The 23,183-nt window shown below is 47.1% G+C and overlaps 1 protein-coding gene and 1 pseudogene across 11 annotated transcripts in view; both read left to right on the forward strand.

The window, feature by feature from the left end:
* Vps8 (vacuolar protein sorting 8) overlaps nt 1–23,183 on the forward strand; it is a 947,651-nt gene that overhangs the window by 179,754 nt on the left and 744,714 nt on the right. For 8 of the 11 annotated variants that reach the window (XR_012825005.1, XM_075677146.1, XM_075677136.1 and 5 more), the window contains exons 8-10: nt 2,937–3,010; nt 3,066–3,116; nt 8,555–8,764. Coding sequence is in view for 10 of the 11 variants with exons in the window: in XM_075677146.1 (XP_075533261.1) it covers nt 2,937–3,010; nt 3,066–3,116; nt 8,555–8,764 (335 nt within the window). In the remaining variant the exon portion in view is untranslated. The remainder of the gene's footprint in view (nt 1–2,936; nt 3,011–3,065; nt 3,117–8,554; nt 8,765–23,183) is intronic. The other 3 variants (XM_075677138.1, XM_075677144.1, XM_075677145.1) reach the window with 3 other exon arrangements.
* LOC142566448 (U2 spliceosomal RNA) lies at nt 16,684–16,819 on the forward strand (annotated as a pseudogene).

The following is a 23,183-nucleotide window of genomic DNA, read 5'->3' on the forward strand; positions in this document are numbered from 1 at the left end:
GAAGCCGGCCCTCTTGGCGGCTTCTCGGAAGAAGCCGGCCCTCTTGGCGGCCTCTCGGAAGAAGCCGGCCCTCTTGGCGGCCTCTCGGAAGAAGTCGGCCCTCTTGGCGGCTTCTCGGAAGAAGCCGGCCCTCTTGGCGGCCTCTCGGAAGAAGCCGGCCCTCTTGGCGGCCTCTCGGAAGAAGCCGGCCCTCTTGGCGGCCTCTCGGAAGAAGCCGGCCCTCTTGGCGGCCTCTCGGAAGAAGTCGGCCCTCTTGGCGGCTTCTCGGAAGAAGTCGACCCTCTTGGCGGCCTCTCGTCGAAGTCTGCCCTCTTGGCTGTTTCTCAGAAGAAGTCTGTCATCTTGGTGGCTTCTCGGAAGAAGTCGGCCATCTTGGCAGCTTCCCGGAAGAAGTCTGTCATCTTGGCCTGTCGACGGAACGCCAGGTTGAAATACCTCAATTCTTCGTACATTTTCGGAGCCGAACGCGCGGTTCGCTCGATGCAAGGCTTCTAAAGAGTGTCCAATTTCTTCTGCTTTGTCCAGGGACAGGGTTTTGCCATGAGCTAATAACTTTTCGCGAACGCTGACGTTCCCCATGTATTATTTGGTCTCGGACGCGCTCATTGTAGGTTGTGCCGAAGTTGCACTGTACCACCTTCTCCTTCAGTGCGGTCACAAATTCCAGGAATCCTTCTCCCTCGAACTGCCTTCGACTGGTGAATTCGTGCCTCTCTGCCAGAACATTTGTTGACGCGGCGAACAGCCGGTCAAGCCGCTGCAAGAGTTTCTGGAACTCTGACGCTGGTGGGACCGCATCACTTGACGTTGACGCTGCGCCGGTCGACTGCCTTGCTCCTTCGTTTGACGCTGATGCTGTGCCGGTTAACTGCCTTGCTGCTTCCTGCTCCTCGTCTGCAAAGTACTTTCGTTGTCTCTCACGCCCGAGAGCGCTGACGAGCGCGAATGCTCGTCGCGCGTTCGTCCAGTCGCCACCGCTGGCCGCTTCGAGGTGGGCCTGAAAAATTTTTTTCCATCGATGCCATGGAATTAACGGTGGCCCGGGCACTTCAAGAAAAACGGGAAGGTTCGCCATAAAAGACGCCATGCCAGGTAGCGTGCAGGAGACAGTACAGGAGACAAGCCGGAGCTCGCAGCAGGAATGGGGCAATGAAGAACAAAGGGGTCGGGCAGGCCTAGGCTTGGAAGCCTTGCGACGCCAAGTGCGTCGGTGGCGTTTGCGTGCCGTGCAGACACGGGAAGGGACGCTTCACTTACGAAGCTCGTTGGTTTCCCGGTGCTTCGGTCGGAACCGCAGCGGGGAATCCCATCCTCGTCGCCATAAGATGTGTCGGCAGCGGCAGGCAAGCGGGGGCCCACGCCCAGCGAACGCGCGGCGAGCGCCGACGAAGAGAGGGAGGCGCGGAGCTAACTGCTCCTGATGAAAACCGGACTAGGACTGAGCGGGCTCGCGGCCGTTTATTACCAAAAAAGGACTTCACATGCCAGATGACACCTCCCGATTGGTCCAAGCTCGTCACATGACAGAAGGGTGGTGCGCCATCTAGTTAGACTACTACGAAACATAAATGTATGATAACACAGAGATCTGTCAGGGGGCGACACTATACTACACAAGCACTCCTGCGCAGAGTTCTACACAGACGCTTCGAAGTCAAATGCCATGGTGTCCTGTGCTGCCGTCGGCCCATCCTTCTCAGAATCCGATGTATTGAATCCGGAAACAAGTATCTTTACGTCCGAGGCCTACGCATTACTGTCTGCTGTGAAGCATGTAAGAAAATCAAAACTTCAAAAATCAGCGATATATACAGATTCCCTAAATGTCGTGAAGGCCTTGATATAACTCTATACACCCAAAAATCCAGTACCTAATGAACTCTATACCGTCTTGTGTAAAGCGTACATATCTAACGAGCATATCATTATATGCTGGGTGCCTGGTCATAGGAGCATCGAGGGCAACGTTCTGGCGGACGAGATGGCCACGTCAATCGCATCGCAAGCTGTTAACCCTACCGTTGAGGTGCCTGTCACAGATTTGAGGCCTTTCTTACGAAAGAAACTGCGAAACCACTGGCAACGCATGTGGGACGTGGAAACAAATAATAAGCTCCATGTGATAAAGCCGCAGTTAGTATTCTTTCCCTCTACTGAAAAATTGCGATGAACAGATGTCCTATTCTGTCGTCTCAGACACACATTTGGCACCAATAATTTTCTACTCACTGGAAGTGAGCCTCCAACCTGTGTTAGATGCGGGGAGAGGCTGACCGTACTCCATGTCCTCCTGGTGTATCGGGAAGCTGAATCTGAGAGAAAGAGACATTTTTCCTTAGCATACCGGCAGCACATTCCTCTTGATCCTCCAATTTTTCTCGGTCCAGAACCGCTTTTTATTACAGACATAGTCCTAGGTTTCCTCAGAGATGTGGTCTTACAAGTTATTAGTCCCATACATTCGTAGCGCTTCCTCTCTTTAGAGGATGTCGCTGGGACAGTCGTACTGTAGAGCACATGCCTCCAGGCCCTTGTGTTTCAAGGGCTCTGGTGAGACAATAGTGCTCTAGCCAATTTTTGCATCTTACATGTTCTGTATATCATATCATTCTTCCGCAATGCACTGTAAGGCTCATAGTACTCATCATTTGTCATCGTCATAATCTTATTGCACGTAGATTTTACGCACTTTACAGCGACTATTTTTAGGGCCCTTTACAGCCACATCACATCAACTTCTCAGAACTCATCATTCTACCGCGAAATCACTAACACTGTCTTGGCACTCTTTGGCCATATCTGGCCCTTGCGCCACTAAACAACACATATTCATTAATTCATTCACTGTAATTAGATACCTATGCGTCACTACTGGCATTTTTATTTGTTATTGCCACAATTTGCCACCCTCATGATCAAGCCATTGTCTCTTACAGTTCACAGATGACCCGACACTTGCCATCTGCAGTGATAGTGGTGGCTCTGTATATGAACTGAACTTCAGGCAAGTGTATTACAGCTGCTTACCTTCCCTTGGTCATACCTCTTTTCTTTTTTCTTTTCAGAAAAGTCCTTAACAGCCGGACATGCGAGTCGGTGTGCATTTTTTCTGGAAGGTACGTTCAGTGGTCTTGTTAATAGTTAGCATAGTTCTTGATGTCATGCTGAAAAAAGTGCTAATGGCACAAGGATGAAAGGAAACAGACGTGAGTGCTGTACTCAAAAGTGAACTTTGAATTTTTATTGGAAGCCCCATAGGTTGGTAAGATAAATAGAACTCATGCAGACTTGGTCACAAAATACCATGTGTTTTTCTTTATACTTAAGTTTTCTTTATTGTGATAGCAACTACATGGACTAGGCTAATTTCTGCTGTTGGCATCGCCGTGAGCTTGCATATAAAGTCCAAGCATAATAACTTCATGGCTGCACACCGTATGCTGTAGGTGCGAGAGAAAGCTTGCGAGGATGAGCCAAGAAGGATGGTAGCTTGATGTGGTGGCTTCTTCTTGTGCACGCAAGTAGGAGGTGGGGGTGGGGCACTTTAGTGCACATCTCTTCTATTCCAGCTGTGGCAGCTGAGCGCAGCCGGGCATGGCCTGTCTTCGAAGTAATATGTGGTAGGTTTAAAGGGACACTAAAGGTTACCAGAAACTCAAGTTAAAGTGGTAGAGCAATGCTCTAGAATGTCTAAGGCGTCAATATAATCGCGAACAGAGCTTTAGTAACCGAGAAATTGAGGTAAATGCATGACACGATTTGAGACCCCCCAGCGACATTCCGGTACTAGCTCGATGACGAAAGGACTCCTCATAATTTGTGTTACTAATACTCAACTACTCGTATTAAAAATATCATTTCATTCGATTTTAAGACGGAAAAAAATGCTACTTGTCTACGTCTATTCGATTCTAAGAAAAAATAACATTTTGACGTTACCCTTCAGTAATATGGGTGTTCGAAAGGTTTCGTTTTCGCTCGACTCGGCGCGCTCGACTCTGCACCGCGCACGCTTTGGAGTTTCAGTAGTTTCGTTATCGTGTCGTGCTGTGAGGATTCTGCTGGCTCGCGAAACTTTCATTTGGAACAAGCAGCGAGAATGCCACGTCCATGTGATGTCGTGGGAAGCCCTCGTTGCTTTCCCGCTCCGGAGAGCCGGTGTCGAGGCCGCCGTCGTAGTACGCAACGACGCCGGCAGTGCGAGCCCTCAGCAGCAGGTCGCGCTCGTCGGTGCTCAAATCGCTGAAGTTGAGCCCACCATCGCGAGCCAATCTGTCGGTGTCAGGGTCCATTGCGACGAGCGTCGAAGTTAGCGTCATAGAATGAAGTACCAGCTTATGGGCGTCTTGCGCTGGAGTTTGAGGTATAGTAGCGGCGCCTGGTGGCGGTGCGGGAAACGACATTTGGGTCGTGCCAGCTTGGGTCGTATTGAGCCCTGGCTGTGGCGAAGCACGTTTCTAGGCCGAGTTTTGCGTTGATTCGCACATTTTTACGCCCTGTTGCGAGTGCGAAAAGGCTCGTCGCTTCTCACAGACCACGCCGACCACGCTGCGAGCTCGCCGCAGCCTATAGTTTAACGAAAACGGACTCTCCGTGTGCCGTGGGACGTAATGTGGGACGTAATTCGTTTCTCCTTCCGCTAGCCACCATACTCCCGCTTTCGCTCTGCTGTCGGCTCTGTCTTGGCTCTGTTTCTGGCCGCGCGTTCGCGTTGTGCGCAGAAAAGCCGTAGCGCCGTCTGCGGACGCCGTTCTACTCACCGATGGCGCAACGTCACTATGAGACCATGATGTCAGTACTCCTCGATCGGAGGGCGGGCGATTTGAACTGCGCTAGAGGTACGCGGACGCTTCAGAACGCATTTTCTCTTAAAATAAGTCTCTCCTTGGCACGAAACAAGCGTTTCGAGGTTTCTGTGATGGTATTTCAACAGTCCACGTTGACTTAATAGTAACCTTTAGTGTCCCTTTAAAGGCTAGGTGACACGAGATAGCTTATAGCTTTGCTTGTGCGATGTTCTCGTGTGCCTTGTTCGCATTGAAGCGAGAGGCAGCACAAAGCGGAATTCGCTCGCTGCTGCTGCCTGCATGATGAAGACCGGCAACAGCAGCAGGCGAATTCCGCTTTGTGGTGCCGTTCTTCATCATGCCAGCTTCCGAAAGCAAGTGTCCGCGGTCATTGATAGAGAAGTGTTCCTGTCTGCCTGTGCATGCGGGACAACGTGCTTGTTAATTTAGTTAAGCTTACACAAAAAAGAGGTGAGGTATGCAGACAGGACACAAGAGTAGAGAAGTGGACAACACGAACTTCTCTACTCTTGTGTCCTGTCTGCACGCCTTACCTCTTTTTTTTTGCGTAATGAATCCTTACCAACTAGCACAGCTTTCTGTTGTTCTAAGTTAAGCTTATGCATACAGCAGTTTATGCAGCTGATTAAACTACTAACCTTACTTCATATAGCTGCCTGATAATTTGCCATTAAAAATTAAAATTAAATTATGGGGGTGTAAGTGCCAAAACCACGATCTGATTATGAGGCATGCCATAGGGGGAGGGGGGGGACTTCGGAAATATTTGGACCACCTGGAATTCTTTCATCAACATCACATCATCATCATCACCACCACCATATCTTATGTCCACTGCAGGATGAAGGCCTCTCCCTGCGATTTCCAATTAGCCCTTTCCTGCGCCAACCAATATTTCCCTTCTCTTGGTACCCATTCTGTAACCCTAATGGTCCAACAGTTACCTAAACGGCGCATTACATGACCTGCCCAGCTCCATTTTTTTCTCTTAATGTCAATTAGGATATCGGCTAGACCCGGTTGCTCTCTGATCCAAGCCACTCTCTTTCTGTCTCTTAATATTACGCCTAGCATTCTTCGTTCCATCGCTCTTTGCACGGTCCTTAACTTGGTCTCAAGCTTCTTTGTCAATCTCCAAGTCTCTGCCCCATATGTCAGCACCAATAAAATGCACTGATTGTACACCTTCCTTTTCAGTGATAATGGTGAGCTTCCAGTCAGGAGCTGACAATGCCTATCATATGCGATCCAGCCCATTTTTATTTTTCTATGAATTTCCTTTTCATGATCAGGGTTCCCTGTGATTAGTTGACCTAGGTAAACGTACTCCTCCACAGATTCTAGAGGCTGACTGGCGATCCTTAACTCTTGTTCCCTTGCCAATCTATTCATCATTATCTTTGTCTTCTGCATGTTAATCTTCAACCCCACTCTTACACTCTCTCTGTAAAGATCCTCAGTCATTTGCTGTAACTCGTCTGCAGTTTTGCTGAATAGAACGATGTTATCAGCAAACCAAAGGTAGCTGATATATTCGCCGTCAATGCTTACTCCTAAGCCTTCCCAGTTTAATAGCTTGAATACTTCATTCAAGCATGCAGTGAATAGCATTGGAGAGATTGTGTCTCCCTGTCTGACAACTTTGTTTGTAGGTATCTTCCCACTTTTCTTGTGTAGTATTAAGGTAGCTGTGGAATCTCTGTAGATATTTTCCAAGGTATTTACGTAAACGGTCTGTACTCCCTGATTACGTAATGCCTCTATGACTGCTGGTACTATCTCTACTGAATCAAATGCCTTTTTGTTATCTATTAAAGCCATATAGAGAGGCTTATTGTACTCTGAGGATTTCTCAATTACCTGATTAATAACATAGATGTGATCCATTGTAGAGTAGCCTTTCCTGAAGCCAGCCTGTTCCCTTGGTTGACTAAAGTCCAGTGTTGCCCTTATTCTATAGGAGATTTTTTTGGTGAATATTTTTTATAAAACTGGGAGTAAGCTAATGGGCCTATAATTTTTCAATTCTTTAACGTCTCCCTTTTTGTGGATTAGTATAATGTTTGCATTCTTGCAGTTTTCTGGGACCCTTGCAGTCGATAGACACTTCGTATGTAGAGCCGCCAGTTTTTCAAACATTATGTCTCCTCCATCTTTGATTAAATCGACTGTTATTCCATCTTCTCCTGCCGCTCTTCCTCGTTTCATGTCTTGCAAGGCCCTTCTGACCTCGTTGCTAGTTATAGGAGGAGTTTCTGAATCCTGCTCATTATTGTTTCTGATGGAGGTATCCTGACTCCTTTGGGTACTGTACAGGTCAGCATAGAATTCTTCCGCTGATTTTACCATACCTTCGAGATTGCTGATGATATTCCCTGCTTACTTTCAGTGCATACATCTTGGTTTGTCCTATGCCAAATTTCCTTCTCACTTATTTCAGGCTGTGTCCATTTTTTACAGCTTCTTCAGTCTTTCTCACGTTGTGGTTTTAAGTATCCCTTATTTTTGCCTCGTTGATCAATTTTGACAGTTCGGCGAATTCTACCTTATCTCTTAAGTTGGACTCTTTCATTCTTTGTCATTTCTTTATTCGGTCCTTTGTTACTTTGGAGAGCTTGCCTACAGGTTGCCTTGGTGCCTTGCCTCCCACTTCAAGTGCTCCCTCTGATGCCAGCCTAGTTACGGTTTCATTCAGTAGCTCTATGTCATCATCATCTCTCTGTTCTAAGGCTGCATGCTTGTTCGCAAGTACCAGCCTGAATTTGTCCGGTTTTACCCTTACTGCTTCTAGGTTGAACTGTTTCTTCATGACCAATTTTACTCTTTGTCTTAAAATTGAGGGAACTCGTAGCCCTCACTAACATATGATCACTGCGCTTTACCCTACCTCTATCACTTCTACATCCTGCTCTATGCTGCGATCAGCAGAAAGTATGAAAGCAATTTCATTTGTTGTTTCACCATTAGGGCTTTTCCTGGTCCACTTTCTGTTGCTACACTTCCTGAAAAAGGTGTTCATTATTCGAAGCTTATTCCTTTCTGCGAATTCTACCAGCACCTCTCCTCTGTTGTATCTAGAATCGACGCCGTAGTTGCCAATTGCTTGTTCACCAGCCTGCTTTTTCCCCACTTTTGCATTGAAGTTGCCCCTTACTACAGTATACTGAGTTTGCACTTTTCTCATTGCTAATTCAACGTCTTCATAAAACTGATCTACTTCCTCATCATCGTGACTGGATGTTGGAGCATGGGCTTGTACTACCTTTAATCTATACCTCTTATTAAGTTTGATTACGACTACTGCTACCCTCTCATTAATGCTGTAGAATTCGTCACTGTTGCCCGCTATGTCCTTATGGATTAGGAATCCTACCCCATATTGCTTCTTATCTAGGAGACCTCTATAGCAGAGGACATGGCCGTTATTTAGCAATGTATAAACCTCGCCAGTTCTTCTAGTCTCACTAAGACCGATAATATATCCCAAACAACGTCTGATAGTTCCTCAAAGAGTCCTGCTAAGCCAGCCTCATTTGACAGAGTTCGCCTGTTAAAGGTTGACAGGGTCAGTTTCCATTGGCGGCCTGTCCGGCATCGATGGTTTGAAACGCCACTTTCGATTCCTTCCGCGTTGCTCAGGGACACTCTGCGCCATAGGACGTGAAGGAGGGGAACTATAATGTTGTTTTAAGCGTTTCGCCTTTTCCCTGCCAGACGTTAATTTTTGAATGCACTTCGAATTTTAGCGATCGTCAAAGTAGGAAGCAAAAATGGCCACCTCCGGGAGCGTCGCGTGTGCTTCGAAAGATGAAAGATCTCATGATTCTGCAGCATCTGCAGCTGATTTTATTGATGGATCGAACAGCAGCGAGTCTGAGAATGCTGCCTTTTCATCGGACTGACTCTCAGAGCGACAGCGACGCAAGCCAGCCCGCAACATCGGCGGCTGCAGCCCGGTACGCTAAACTGTGGTGCTTGCACTTAAATTTTTGTAGTGGAATACGTATCCAATGAAAAATTTAGATTTTTGTTTGGCGATAGTGCCTATTAGATGGCAATAAATTTTGTATATCTCATAATTTTTGTTAAATTTCTTTCTTAGTTGATACAAGGGTGTCTTTACAAACTTTGTTCAGTTTTATCCCACAATCTTGATTCTGGCAATTTATATCTTTTTATGACATACATTTCATTTCATTTCATTTATTTTCACCTTAAAGTTTGGAGGCATTACATAAGGGAGGGCTTTAATCCTTGTGACAACGTTAGAACAGATGTACAGAACAGCAAAAGAAACAGCAACAAACAAAAACAAGCCAGGAGCAATTGTGAAAAAAAAAAGGGAAGCATCATGTTGGAGTAAGGGTGGGTAGGATCGGTAATTAAGCACTGTGGTTATTTAAGATAGTACGGAAGAATTTGCAGCATGAGATGATGTCTTCTGGGAGACTGTTCCAATTGGTTATTGAGTCAGGGAAGAATGAAGTGTCCATGGCAGATGATCGGGGGATAATGCGTGCTGTGGGACGACTGTGGCTTAAGCGGGAGGATGTACATGAGAGTGGATTTAATGCCTGGAGTGCGGATGGTCATAAAAGGTATGTGAAGCAAGCAGAGAAGACAGCTGATCTGGTGGCAGGCAAGGGATGGTGTTTCAAGTGTACATTTTAGTGCAGTGATGCTGGTTTCACAAGAGGAAAGTTATAACCGAGCAGTGCGATGTTGTATTGCTTCTATGTCACAGGTAAGATATGATTGGAAAGGGTGCCAGATAGATAATGCATATTCTAACTGCAGATGTACAAATTTTAGATATGCTACTCTTTTTATTTGAGGTGATGTGGTTCTCAGGTTACATTTTAATTATCCAAGGGTATATGAAGCATTAGAACAGATGGTGTCAATATGAGTTGACCATGATAGTGATCGTAACATGTGAATGCTGAGGTATATGTAAGATGGGGCATGATTGATAGGAGAAAATTCATTGTGTAGGTGTGACTGGTTAAGCTGCGATTGAAGATGAATGACAGAGCTTTGCATTTAGTAAGGTTAAGCGGCATGAGCCATATATCGCACTATTCTGCGATGGATACGCCATACATCTCCTTAATAAAACTTCTATGTGTGGAAAGGGCATTCATTCTGCTTTTTGTTTATGTATTACATAAAATATTGAGTGCAGTAGTTCCTTCAAAAAAAAGTCTGGCATAACCTGAAAAAAAAAAAAAACACCTATTTTCCCCATGGTAGGGAAAGAGTGAAGATTCTTTTAACGTAAAAAATTTTAGGGTTAATTTAGTGAAACAAATTTTTAGCATTATCCCAAGCTTCCGTTTTTTTACTACTGTGCAGACGATAGCAGAGAATAGCATATTGTGACTAGTTCAAGCAGAAGCTGTTGTGGGGCAGTTCGTAGTATGTGGGGCATCTGTTGTCGGCGTTACTAGCCTACATTTAGTTTTCAAGGTTGTTGTGTGAAACTTGTGCCTGTGTGGCACTGCTGTCGTCCCCAGCTACGGTGATGCAGTGGTGTTAGCTTTCCTTGTGCAACCGATTATTTTGGATGGTGACGTTATAGTGTTCATGATCCAAACTATCTGACTGTAGAAATTGCCACAGGGACAATGCAAATGGCTTGTGTAGTTTATTTTACCCTTCCAGTGATGAGAACATCTGGAGAGTAGGGCCATGCGACAAGGAGGGTATGATCCCACATCTTGCACAACTTTTCGATATTTGATAAATCTGATGGGAGCCTCGACTGGCCGACGAAAGTAACAAGGCTAGGTGCGCAAAGCGTCTCCGAGCATTGTCTGCTGGGCTCTTCTAGCGAATCCTCCATAGCTATCTCTGTGGTCTAGTGTTTGCAACCAATTATTTTAACCATTGTCTATGCATTTCTGTTTGCATTACAAGTGGATAAGCAGCAGGGGCTATGTTGAGCTTATCAGAATAGCCTGACACACGATGTTCAGACAGGAGTATGCTCTGTAGGCATGCACCTGCCGTTGCTACTTTCGTAGTTGTGCTCCGCCACATGGCGCCAGCTGTCATGTTGGCAGACGTGCATGGCGCGCATGACTAAACGGGGTTCATAAATCGAACTGCACCTTTTCTATACGTTGTCGACCGACAATTCGGGCTTGATGGGGACTGCCTAAAAATTCAAATAATCGAGAGTCCGAAGTATCCAAATGACTTTATTCTGTGAGTGGTTGAGAAAAGTGTGCCATATTTTTAGATGACCACATTCGGGGATGCATTCACTTTCATGGGATTTGGCATTACTATCGCCAGATACATTAGAGTCTACAAGCAATAGCATTCTTTGCACTATGCCAGGAATTCTATCGCCCGTTGATGTGTCTGGTGCTCACGCAAAATGTCGTGAAAGTATCCCCGAGAGGGATTGTTAAAAAAAAATCATGAGCCATTCCACTCGGAAGATGGATGACCAACAAGGCTGTTTAACATACGACACAGAGGTGACACAATTTCGAACATAGGTATGGACTCGTTTACTGTGATTTTTATTATACATTCGCGTGGACGACAGGACTGCTGCCCCGAGGAGCCAGAGGAAACTAGACATGCGTGACATTTCGACGGGACCGTCACCATGGGAGAGCGGAGAGAAAGGAAAGGAGATAAACAAGCGTTTGAAATGCCAACAAAGAGAGGGCACTGCGAATGTAGACATGGCTGATGAGGGTCAAAGTGTAGTATCTGTTCATATCAGCTTAATATATGATACAGGTTCTATTTAGACCCAAGATATTGCTACGGGATAGTATTTCCAATGACGAACAGCCGAGCAGTAAGAAGACGACAACAACGATTGGAAGCTAGCGCGGGCTGTTGCCTCTTGGCCAACTGCGGCGTATTGCCTTGTAAATATACTTGTAAATAGCTTTTCGTCGGTGTCTTCCTACGTAACATATCTGGTGGAGGTGGACGTTCCCTGTACCTCGTCACAGAGCTTCGCAGTGGACAGTACGTCGAGCCTTCCTTCATGGCTCCCGGCGACGACCACCCGACTCCGCCGGCTCCGACACCTGCTGCCACTTCGACGACCTACATCACCCTCTCCGCTCCCCGTGATCCTGGCGTATTCTCGGCAAAAGATGGGGAAGACATCGAGGACTGGATCAGCCTGTACGAACACGTCAGCCGCAATAACCGGTGGAACCCTACTATCACGCTCGCCAACGTAGTCTTTTACCTCGGTGGCACACCTCGAGTTTGGTATCGGACGCACGAAGATGAGCTGACCAGTTGGGATTCGCTTAAGCAAAAGCTTCGAGACTTGTTCGGCAACCCCTACGGTCACCAACTTGCTGCGCAGAAGGCGCTTTCCGGTTGTGTGCAGACGTCAACGGAGCCCTATGTCACGTACATTCAGGACGTCTTGGCTCTATGCTGCAAAGTTGACGCACACATGACTGAGTCCGACAAGGTCTCCCACATCCTCAAAGGCATTGCCGATGACGCCTTCAACTTGCTCGTATTTAACAACGTGGCGACGGTGGATGCAGTTATAGAAGAGTGCCGCCGCCTGGAACTCGCTAAAAGCCAACGTATCGACCAACAGTTTGCCCGTCTGCCCAACACCCCAGTGACATCTTCCTGTGCCGACGCTCCTCGTCCCAAGAACACTGGCGATGTTACCAGGATTGTCCGGCGTGAAATCGAGGCCGCCTATCCGGCTGCGTTCGACTCCAGCCCCTCCAATGCACATGCAGTCACTGTTTCCCTGATCCAGGCAGTTGTCCGCCAGGAGTTCGCCAACATGGGTATTCACACCATCTGCTCGGCCCATCGCCCTGATACCCACCCGGCTCCTTCGATTCCACCCCGTCCCGCACCTTCTTACCCACCACGTTTCCGCAGCCCCTCTGAATGGCGCACTGCAGACAAGCCAATTTGTTTTCACTGCCATCGAATTGGGCACATTTCTTGGCACTTTCGCAGTCGCTGGAGTTCCCTGAACCAGTCTACATATACTGCCTACTCTCGCCCCCCAGGTGGCCTTTGTCGTCCCTATGCTGCCCGCTCAGATAATGCTGCCACCGATTCGCCTGCGCCGAACCGCCCCCATTCTCGTTCGCCTTTGCCCCAACGACGACAATCTCGCTCCCCCCAGCCCCGTCGCTCCTATTCGCCGACTCCCTTCGGACGCCGCTCCCAGCCGGAAAACTAGACGATGCAGTGCCTCGAGGTGACGCTGCATTGCTCCCTACGCCGCCAAATCCTCTCCTGACGTTGCCCACTCATCTGAACCTTCTTGACGTGCAAGTCGACGGTGTCCCTGTATCTGCTCTCATAGACACGGGCGCATTTGTCGGTAATGAGCGCTGACCTTCGTAAGCAGCTGAGGAAAATAATCACGCCCGCCACGACGCCTGTTGTCCGTGTCGCCGATGCCGGAACAGCCCCTGTAATTGGTATGTGTGCCGCTAGCGTCTCCTTCGCCAATCGCTCCACTACCGTGCTATTCACAGTCATCGCTCACTGTCCCCATGATATCATCCTCGGCCTACACTTCCTCTCCGCACATTCTGCTCTCATTGATTGCTCCGCCAGTACTCTCCGCCTCGACCTGCCTGTTCTGGATCCCGCTGAACAACACCCTACTCGCCTCAGTTCCGTCGACTTTGTTCGCTTGCCACCTTCGGCTTTGACTTACGTTGACTTCGTGTCATCCCCACCAGTGCCCGACGGTCACTACATCACGGCTCCATGCAAGACGTCCTCCTTACACACGGGATCACACTACCTCATACAGTTTTATCTATTACATCGAATTGCGTCTGCCTGCCAGTGGTCAATTTTGGCTTGACGACACAAGTGCTGCCACGCGGGATGTCTCTGGCCCAACTTTGCTCATTCGAGGATCACTCTGTAGCATCGATTTCAGTAGACGACAATTCAGCCGATCCTCCTCTACCATCGCAGTTGGCAACTTGTGCCATCGCCAACTTACAGAAAATGATTGCACCCGACATGCCATCCGAGCACGCTCGTGCGCTCTACCGCGTTCTGATTTCCTACCAAGATATTTTTTACTTTAACGATCGTCCTTTGGCCCAAACAACAGCTGTTAAACATCGCATTAATACCGGCGATGCCCCTCCTATTCATCGCCGCCCGTATCGAGTATCACCGGCTGAGCGTCAAGTTATTCACACCGAAGTTCGCAAAATGCTTGCCAAGAACATTATTGAACCGTCATGTAGTCCATGGGCGTCACCTGTTGTGCTGGTAAAAAAAGAGGGATGGCCCATGGCGCTTTTGCGTGGATTATTGGCACCTTCACAGGGTTACCAAAAAGGACGTGTATCCCCTACCTCGGATTGATGACGCCCTTGACTGTCTCCACGGTGCTCGCTATTTCTCTTCTATTGACCTTCGCTCCGGCTATTGGCAGATTGCCGTGGACGATCTCGACCACGAGAAGACTGCCTTTGTAACACCCGACGGTCTTTATCAATTCAAGGTCATGCCGTTCGGCCTATGTAACGCTCCTGCCACTTTTGAACGCATGATCGACTCCCGTCTTCATGGTTTCAAATGGTCCACATGCCTGTGCTACTTGAACGACGTTGTAGTATTCTCCCCAACATTCGCTACGCACCTCGAGTGCCTCTCAGCAGTCCTGGACGTTTTTCGGCGAGCCGGTCTGCAACTCAACGCATCGAAGTGCCAATTCGGCCGTCGCAAGATTACCGTCCTTGGACATCTCGTTGACACGAACGGAGTGCAACCGGACCCAGGCAAGATCCATGCTGTTACGCACTTCCCTGTTCCGAAGTGTGTCAAGGATGTGCGCAGTTTCATTGGCCTTTGCTCGTACTTCCGCCGTTTCGTGGAAAATTTTGCGGCCATAGCACGACCACTAACCGAGCTTTTGAATAAAGACGCCCCTTTCCAGTGGGGTGATAACGAGGCCTCTGCATTCTCGCTACTAATCTACCTTCTCACAACGCCTCCCGTTCTGGCCCATTTCGATCCTTCTGCGCCTACCGAAGTCCGTACTGATGCCAGCGGTCACGGAATTGGCGCAGTACTGGCACAACGCCAGCGTGGCCATGACCATGTTATCGCTTACGCCAGCAGGCTCCTCTCGCCCGCGGAGCGCAACTATTCCATCACTGAGCGTGAGCGTCTGGCCCTAGTTTGGGCGTTTGCGAAGTTCCGCCCATACTTATATGGCCGACCCTTTTCCGTTATCACAGACCATCACACGCTTTGTTGGTTATGCTCATTGAAAGACCCTACAGGAAGATTTGGTCGCTGGGCCTTACGCCTCCAAGAATATTCGTTCTCTGTCACCTACAAATCCGGCCGATTACACAAGGACGCTGACTGCCTGTCTCGCTACCCGGTAGACGAGCCTGATGAAGCCGACAGTAGTACCGCCGACGGCATTTTCTCTCTGTGTCTGCCTTCGCTAACATCGCCGATGAGCAGTACCGAGACCTATCGCTGTGAGTACTCATCGAGCGTCTGCGCTCTACACCTACCGACGCATCCGTTCGCCGATATGTCCTCCAGGGCAGCATTCTGTACCGAAGGAACTTCCTCCCTGATGGCCCTGATCTTCTTCTTGTCGTGCCAAAACATCTACGACAGACTGTGCTTTTTGAGATGCATGACACACTCACTGCAGGACATCTTGGGGTAACCCGCACGTACGTCCGCGTCCGCCGCCGCTTCTATTGGCCTGGTCTCGCTCGCTCCGTCCGACGCTATGGTGCTGCCTGTGATCCCTGCCAGCGTTGGGAAAACACCTCAGGTGCTACCTTCCGGTCATCTCCAGCCGATCACCGTCCCTGTGGAACCGTTCTTTCGTGTTGGATTAGACCTCCTCGGTCCCTTTCCCACGTCATCCTCTGGGAACAAATGGGTAGCCGTCGCAACTGATTACGCCACCCGATACGCTATCACGCGGGCTCTCTCTACCAGTTGCGCCACTGACGTCGCGGACTTTCTCTTGCGTGACATTATCTTAGTGCATGGCGCCCCGCGACAGCTGCTTACTGACCGTGGTCATAACTTCCTCTCGAAAGTTATCGCCGACATTGTGCGTTCTTGCTCTATTCAACACAAGCTGACTACCTCATACCATCCTCAAACCCATGGCCTGACAGAGCGGTTAAACCGTACACTTACCGACATGCTGTCCAAGTACGTTTCGAAGGACCACCACGACTGGGACGTTGCCCTTCCTTACGTCACATTTGCTTATAATTCTTCCCGGCACGACACCGCCGGATTTTCTCCATTTTATCGACTCTACGGTCGCAAACCGAACTTGCCCCTTGACACAGTACTTCCTCCTGCTGCGACCTCAACAACCGAGTATGCGCACGACACCATCGCCCTCGCCGACCATGCACGCCAGCTTGCCTGTGCTCGACTGACGGACTCGCAAACCACGCAGCAGCGTCAGTACAACGCCGCCACCGTGACGTACAGTTTTCGCCTGGTGCACTCGTGCTCCTGTGGTTGCCCTCTCGTCACGTCGGACTTTCAGAAAAGCTTATTTCGCGATACACAGGGCCCTACCGCGTGCTGCGCCAGGTGATGCCTGTGACGTACGAAATTGCTCCTGTGAGCTCAACCTCGTCATCTACTCTGGCATCTAGTGACGTCGTGCATGTCAGTAGGCTCAAGAGCTACTACACTGCTTCAGAGTCCGGCTTTTAGTCGCTCCGGGACGGCGCTTTTGCTGCCGGGGGTAGTGCTACGGGATAGTATTTCCAACGACGAAGAGCCGAGCAGTAAGAAGACGACGACGACGATTGGAAGCTAGCGCGGGCTGTTGCCTCTTGGCCAACTGCGGCGTATTGCCTTGTAAATATACTTGTGAATAGCTTTTAATCGGTGTCTTCCTACGTAACAATATTAAACTTATTTTTGCAAGGGGGCGGTGTGCTTGAAGCCTGCTTCACCTCCACCACGAGTTGGCCTAGTATTGCACTATCTTCGGGATCAGCCCACGGTTTTTGGTCTACGGACATTGATCCACTGGAAGCTAGCCATGTACAGCTTTGCTGTAAAATGAAGTAGAAGTTTGTCAATGCATTGCTACGCGTACGTACGCTTGCCTACGATCTGGTCAGCCCATATCTCTATCATTGCCATGCTGCTGCCACAGATAGATGAAAGTACAATTGGGGCATGCACCGAATCTTCAATCCCTGGCAACATAACAGGACCGCGATTTTGTAGCGATGTTTTTTCTGGTGGCACTCCTTTTTGCACCTAGTCAGTAGTAAGAACGGTGCTCTGCCTACGTTATCAGTTATATCATTGCATTATAAATGATAAGGGTGGCATATAGAAACTAGTGGAATGCATCGCTACAAAATCACGGCCCGGAGGTCGACCGCACAATCATTACCAAATGATGTTTTTCTTTTTTTTTAGCAACAGTCGTCCTCGTTGGCGCTGCTTAAACAACTTGAAGTCGCTGGGGCAGTGTTGCTATCTAACATGTGAATGAACAAACGTGCACTGGACTCACAAATGGCTTGCAAGCATTTGCTTGTCCTGTGGTTTGGGTACGATCGTTGTTAGGTTAACTATAAGGCTTGACTAGTCTCGGTTTTGAGGAAATGTTGGGGGGGGGGGGGGCAGAATGACCGACGAGCATGCTGTGGTGATGCCAGCGATGTTTCAAAGCCAAAGTATCGCTATCTCCACTCAACTAGGCAGTCAAATTAGCTCACAGTTGTGCAGGTGGAGTCCGAATGATTGAACGGCGGGTCCTAAGGTGTCTGAAATTTTGGTTGTACTTAAACATTAATTTAATGGGCCAGTGAAAGTGCCTTGAAGTACTATGAATAATCGTGCTTGTCTGAATTGTTGTCCGAATAAACGGTCAGCGCCAGTTATGAATCGGTCAGTTGCTGAACAGAGGCTTCAGCTTTGCGAGAAAATGCAGGTCATCAAAAAGTGCCTGGTGTCCAAAGCAATGCTCATTGAGGCTGGCCTGGCTCAGAAGAGCATTGATGACAGTGAGTCTGGCCAGTTGTTTCTGACTGGTGAAAGCTATAGCTTTGCTGAAAATATGGATAAGCTGGGCAGCTGTTAATAAAAAACTTATAAGATGTAAAAGGCAATGTCTGAGCAGCTTCACTCTATTTAAGATAAACTAGCTACAGCACGCTGTGTGAGCAGGTTTGTTGTCTCCATATTGTAACGACTTTAGTCAACACAGGTTTATCAAAATAAGCTATTTACTAAGGGGTGAACTTGTGCCCAGAGCTAAATAAGATTTCTGTGCAGTGAAGCTAGTTGAAAAACGTCCTCCGCCGCATGTTACTGTCCTCGAATGCCGCTTGCGGCCTCCCTTGATGAAGCCACATGCGGTCGTTTCCCATTGGTGGGGCAGCTCCTTGGTGAGAGCTCGTGCGCACGCAGGCTGGCAGGCAGGTGCACTCTGCGTGTCGTGATGGACGCTAGTGGTGCTTGTTGCAACGCTTGCGGTGTCCAAAGCGATCTGCGTGGTACCTGAATGCAGGCTAAGTGGCACTATACCCCCTTCTAATGCGCATCGTCCCTATGCGTAAGAAAACGATGTACAGTGTACGTGTTGCATATAAGCTCATTTATCCTTCTATTTATCTCTCATAATAAGGTTTCATGCGCATAATATGTACGTGCTCCGTGGCGTTGCATTGCCTTGAACGCTTGTGTCCAGCAGACTTGACTTCATAAGTAAGATCACTAAGTTGGTGAACTACTTCATAGGGCCCAAAATATTGACAAAAAAGTTTTTCGGACAGCCCAACTGGGGTCCGTATTCAACAACTAGGGTCCAACTATATATATATATATATCCAACTGGGGACAGCAACTGGGGTCCATATCTACTCTTTGTCGCCTGGTTCACATCGCGTTTTGCAATGTCGCTGGTTGTAGTGCCTTGTGTCTATCTGTTGTTGGTGACACATTCAGCATCTTGCCAACTGCCGGGCTTCCTTGGCTCTTTGTAAGGACTCGTCTAAATCTGGAGGGTATTCATCGTCTTCTATCGGCAGCATAGCGTCCAATGTTGTAACTGCACGGCTGTATACAAGCTGGAAGGGTGTGACTCTGGTTGTCTCATGTACAGCCGTGTTATAAGCAAAGGTGAAGTATGGTAAAATTTCATCCCACATCTTATGCTCAACATCTGTATACGTCAAGATAATGTCCGTGAGAGTTCTATTCAGTCATTCAGTTAGACCATTGCTTTGAGGAAGATGGGCGGTAGTTCTCCTATGGTGAGGATGAGTCATCCTCATCAAGCATTGCATAAGTTTCTGTGAAGGCTGTTCCGCGATCAGTAATGACGATGGTTAGAGCGACATGCCAGAGGACTATGTTGTTTATGAAGAACTTGGCAACTTCAGCCGCTGTCCCTTTGTGCACGGAGTTTGTTTCAGCATATCTGGTTAAGTAATATGTAGCCACCGCGATGCACTTTTTCCCAAGGGAAGATGTAGGCAAGGGTCCAAGAAGGTCCATTCCAACTTGTTGAAATGGTGCTTTCGGTGGATTTATAGGCTGTAAAAGACATGCCGGTTTCACAAACGGATATTTTCGCCTTTGACATTCGTGGCAAGTCTTCACCTAATGTTGTACTGAAGTTAAAAAAAATAACCTAAACTAATCCTGGCATATGTTCGACTCACGCTCAAATGTCCTGATGTGGGTTCATCATAACATGCTTGTAGAATTTCTTGGTGTATAGATGTGGTTTGGCTTGAAGTTACTCTTGTATAGAACATTTCCTCAGAGGCAGAACGCTCACAGGCCTCTAGAAAAAATACGGGCTACTTGGATGTTGAATCATTCTAGGTGTTTAATGAGTGGTAGTAATTCTTCACCAGTGCATTTACGTTCCGTGATTTGAGTTGTTTTGATAATGCCTAGGTACCAGTGGCATAGCCAGAAATTTCGTGTGGGGGGGGGGGGGGGCTCACATTGAAACTTGGCCTCCTCCTTAAGAGGAAGCTTTAGCTTGGGTGCTCCTATCTAAATACATGTAGAAGGTGAATTCGGTTTTCTCGGCAACCACTGCACCAAATTTGACGAGGTTTGTTGCATTTAAAAGAAAAACCTAAACTATACTGACTTCTGGTTTCGAATTTTTCATTTATGTCGTAAATTTTTTAATAAAAATTGGCAAAAGTAGCGAATTTTCAGAAAACGAAACTATCACGTTTAAAACTCTACCACAACAATTAAAAATAATATCACAATTCTGTAAATCGCATCTAATAGTACATCCACAGCGGACAAAATCGATATGTTGCAAATTAATCTCATACAATTTAGTATTATCGAAATACGGCTTTTGCAGAACCCTTGTGTGCCATGTAACCAATTCCCGTACGATACAAATTGATGTACCAAATTTGTCCTCTCTGACTCTTATAATGGATGCCGTTTGAAGAACCGCGATATCTGTTTTTGATGAAGAGCTATTAGTTTGTAAACGTCGTGCTATTTTTTTCGCATTTTCACATTTTTCAAAATATTTTAAACAAAATTCAGGCCCTAAATCAAAATCCTGCTTCCAACAGATACTAGTATTTAGCTATCTCTCGTAAATTCAACAACTTTCATTAAAAGCGATTCAGGGGTTATCTCAGAAAAGCGTTTCTGCGTTTTACATGTATTTGAATAGGCCGCGTCAGAGTCAGGCCTGAGCTAAAGCTTCCTCTTGAACAATTTGTCGAGGGATTAAATACATGAATAATAACTGCATTGCCATTGCCAAAGATGCTGCAAATGAATTCTTGAACACTATATTACTATATATTATTATATTATTATATATTACTATATATTACACTATATTACTTGTCACAACAAGTAATATATATATTTTTTATGAAAAGATATACTCGTATGTGCCAGAAATTGTGCTCAAAATAACTGATATTAATGCTGCCTTGTTTTTGTCTATTTAATAAGTAAAGAAAATATCACACAATCTTTAGAACTATATCAGTTCAAAACAAGCAAAGCAGTGCATGCCACTGATATGAAAAATGTAAAGGCCATGAAATGAACAGCGGAAAGTTGAGGATAATTATGTTAATGAAGATCTGTCATTGAAGAACCTTGTTTACATTTTTGTACATATGCAAGAGCCAGTGAAAAGTCTCAATGACGCTGTCATTTATTCCAATGTATTACGCAGGAGCAGCTGTCACCGGTCGTATATCGTGAGTAATCGCACCGAAATTATTGTCCCAACAGAGAGCATCTATATAAAGCCGTTCTGCAAAATATACGAGGGCGAGTCAAATGAAAGTGAGCCAATGTGAATATATGACAAACGGTACTTTTAAAAGTAGTCTCCACGAGCATTTAGACATTTGTCCCATTGACTAAGGAGTCGGGTGATTCTTGTCTCATAAAACTTCTTAGGTTATTGCTTTAACAAATCTGCAACTGACTCTTTCGCGTCATCGTCCGACACGAATATATTTCCCAGCTGATTTTCATTTGTCCCAAAATGTGGAAGTTGCAAGGCGACAGGTCTCAGTTGTATGGCGAATGTTGCAGCGTTTCCCACTTGAACTTTGCCAGTTTTGTATTAACCACATCAGCGATGTGGGGACGGGCATTGTCGTGGAACAATTAAAAATTAAATTATGTTGTTTTACGTGCCAAAACCACTTTCTGATTATGAGGCACGCCATAGTGGAGGACTCCGGAAATTTCGACCACCCGGGGTTCTTTAATACGCACCCAAATCTAAGGACACGGGGGTTTTCGCATTTTGCTCTCATCGAAAAGCGGCCACCATGGGCAGGATTCAATTCTGTGTCCTCGTGCTCAGCAGCCCAACACCATAGCGAGGTCGTGGAACAAGATGACCCCATTAATCAATTTTTCACGTCGTTTGTTCTTGATTGTGACACGCAGCCACTCCGGCGTTTCACAATATCGAAAACGATTGATAGCCTCTCCGGCTTTAGCAAATTCTATCAGTAGTGGCCCCTGACGACCGAAAAAAAAAAAAAGTCAACAACACCTTTCCGGCGGAAATGATGGCCTTTGCTTTCTTTGGGTGTGGTGAATTCGAATGTTTCCACTGTAAGCTTTGCCGTCGTGTTTCAGACTCGTAGTAGTGGCACCATGGTTTGTCCCCGATCACAATTGCAGACAAGGAGTCGTCACCCTGATTGTGATACCGGATCAGATGAGTCAAGGCAGCGCAGAACCTTCTTCTGGCGGTGGTTCAAAATCTTGGGCATCCATTGTGCACACAAGAGCTGATAACCGAGATGTTCATGAATTATGGTGTGAACGGAACCGCGACTGATCGTCACATGCTCTGCCAGTTCATCTATGCTTATCCTCCGTTCTTGTCTAATCAGCTCATCAACCTTTGAAATTGTGTTGGGGGTGATTGTACGATGGCTATGGTCCGGTATTGATCGCTTTTGCAACTTTAACGTCCTTTTTCAACCCGCTGCTCAACTTCTGAAGTGTTCATTACATCACGCAACCATGTACAATCCAGTGTATGAGAGCATTAAAGAACATTTACCCTCACACCTGCCTGTCACTTTTGTAAATGAAAGATGCCTGTGTGCTACGCGCATGCCTCGCAGATAATGAACCCAACCATTACTGCACGAGGTGGGTAGGCTCACTTTCATTTAACTCGCCCTCGTTCACTAGAAATGCGCAGATACAATGAACTATACAAGTGCTTGATAAAGGGCAAAAAAGTGTCACTGGAAAAAAAGTTCACTGCACGTATCCACAAAACCTCGCAACAAGATATTTAAGTATACGTGTAAATCTCCAATAAATCTACATATCTAAGAAAAAGTCACTGTACATAATGCGTCAAACAAGGCAAATAAACATGTTGCGCAATCACAGGTTCACAGAATCCTAGATCCCGCCCCCATTCCATCCTCTCCGCCCGATGTATCGCGCGTGACGAAAGGTGGCATGCTTGCGCCCCGCTTTTCTCCTTTGTGCACACAAGACTGAGCCACCATCGTTTGCTCACCCATTCCATCCCCCCCCCCTCCTACGCTTCCAATTGCACACACAGCATGCGGTGCGCGATCACGACGTTAACACCCTTAGACTTTATACAAAACATGAGGGAGACGGCGACAGCAGGAATGCGCCTGGAGTGTTCATATAATTGCTATCACAATAATATAATAATGGTATCCGGCCGATAATGGTAATCGGCCATGGCCGGAAATCGGCCGTAGCCAATTTCCGCAAAAGAAGAAGTAACAAACTGTCACCATGCAACAGTTTGCTGCGCCGCAACAATGTATCTTTTTTTTTTCTTTTGTGGGGCGGGGGCACTGCAATGAAAGAAATAAAGGCAAA

The sequence above is a fragment of the Dermacentor variabilis genome, unplaced genomic scaffold, assembly GCF_050947875.1.
Source record: "Dermacentor variabilis isolate Ectoservices unplaced genomic scaffold, ASM5094787v1 scaffold_12, whole genome shotgun sequence".
NCBI classification, from domain to species: Eukaryota; Metazoa; Arthropoda; class Arachnida; order Ixodida; family Ixodidae; genus Dermacentor; species Dermacentor variabilis.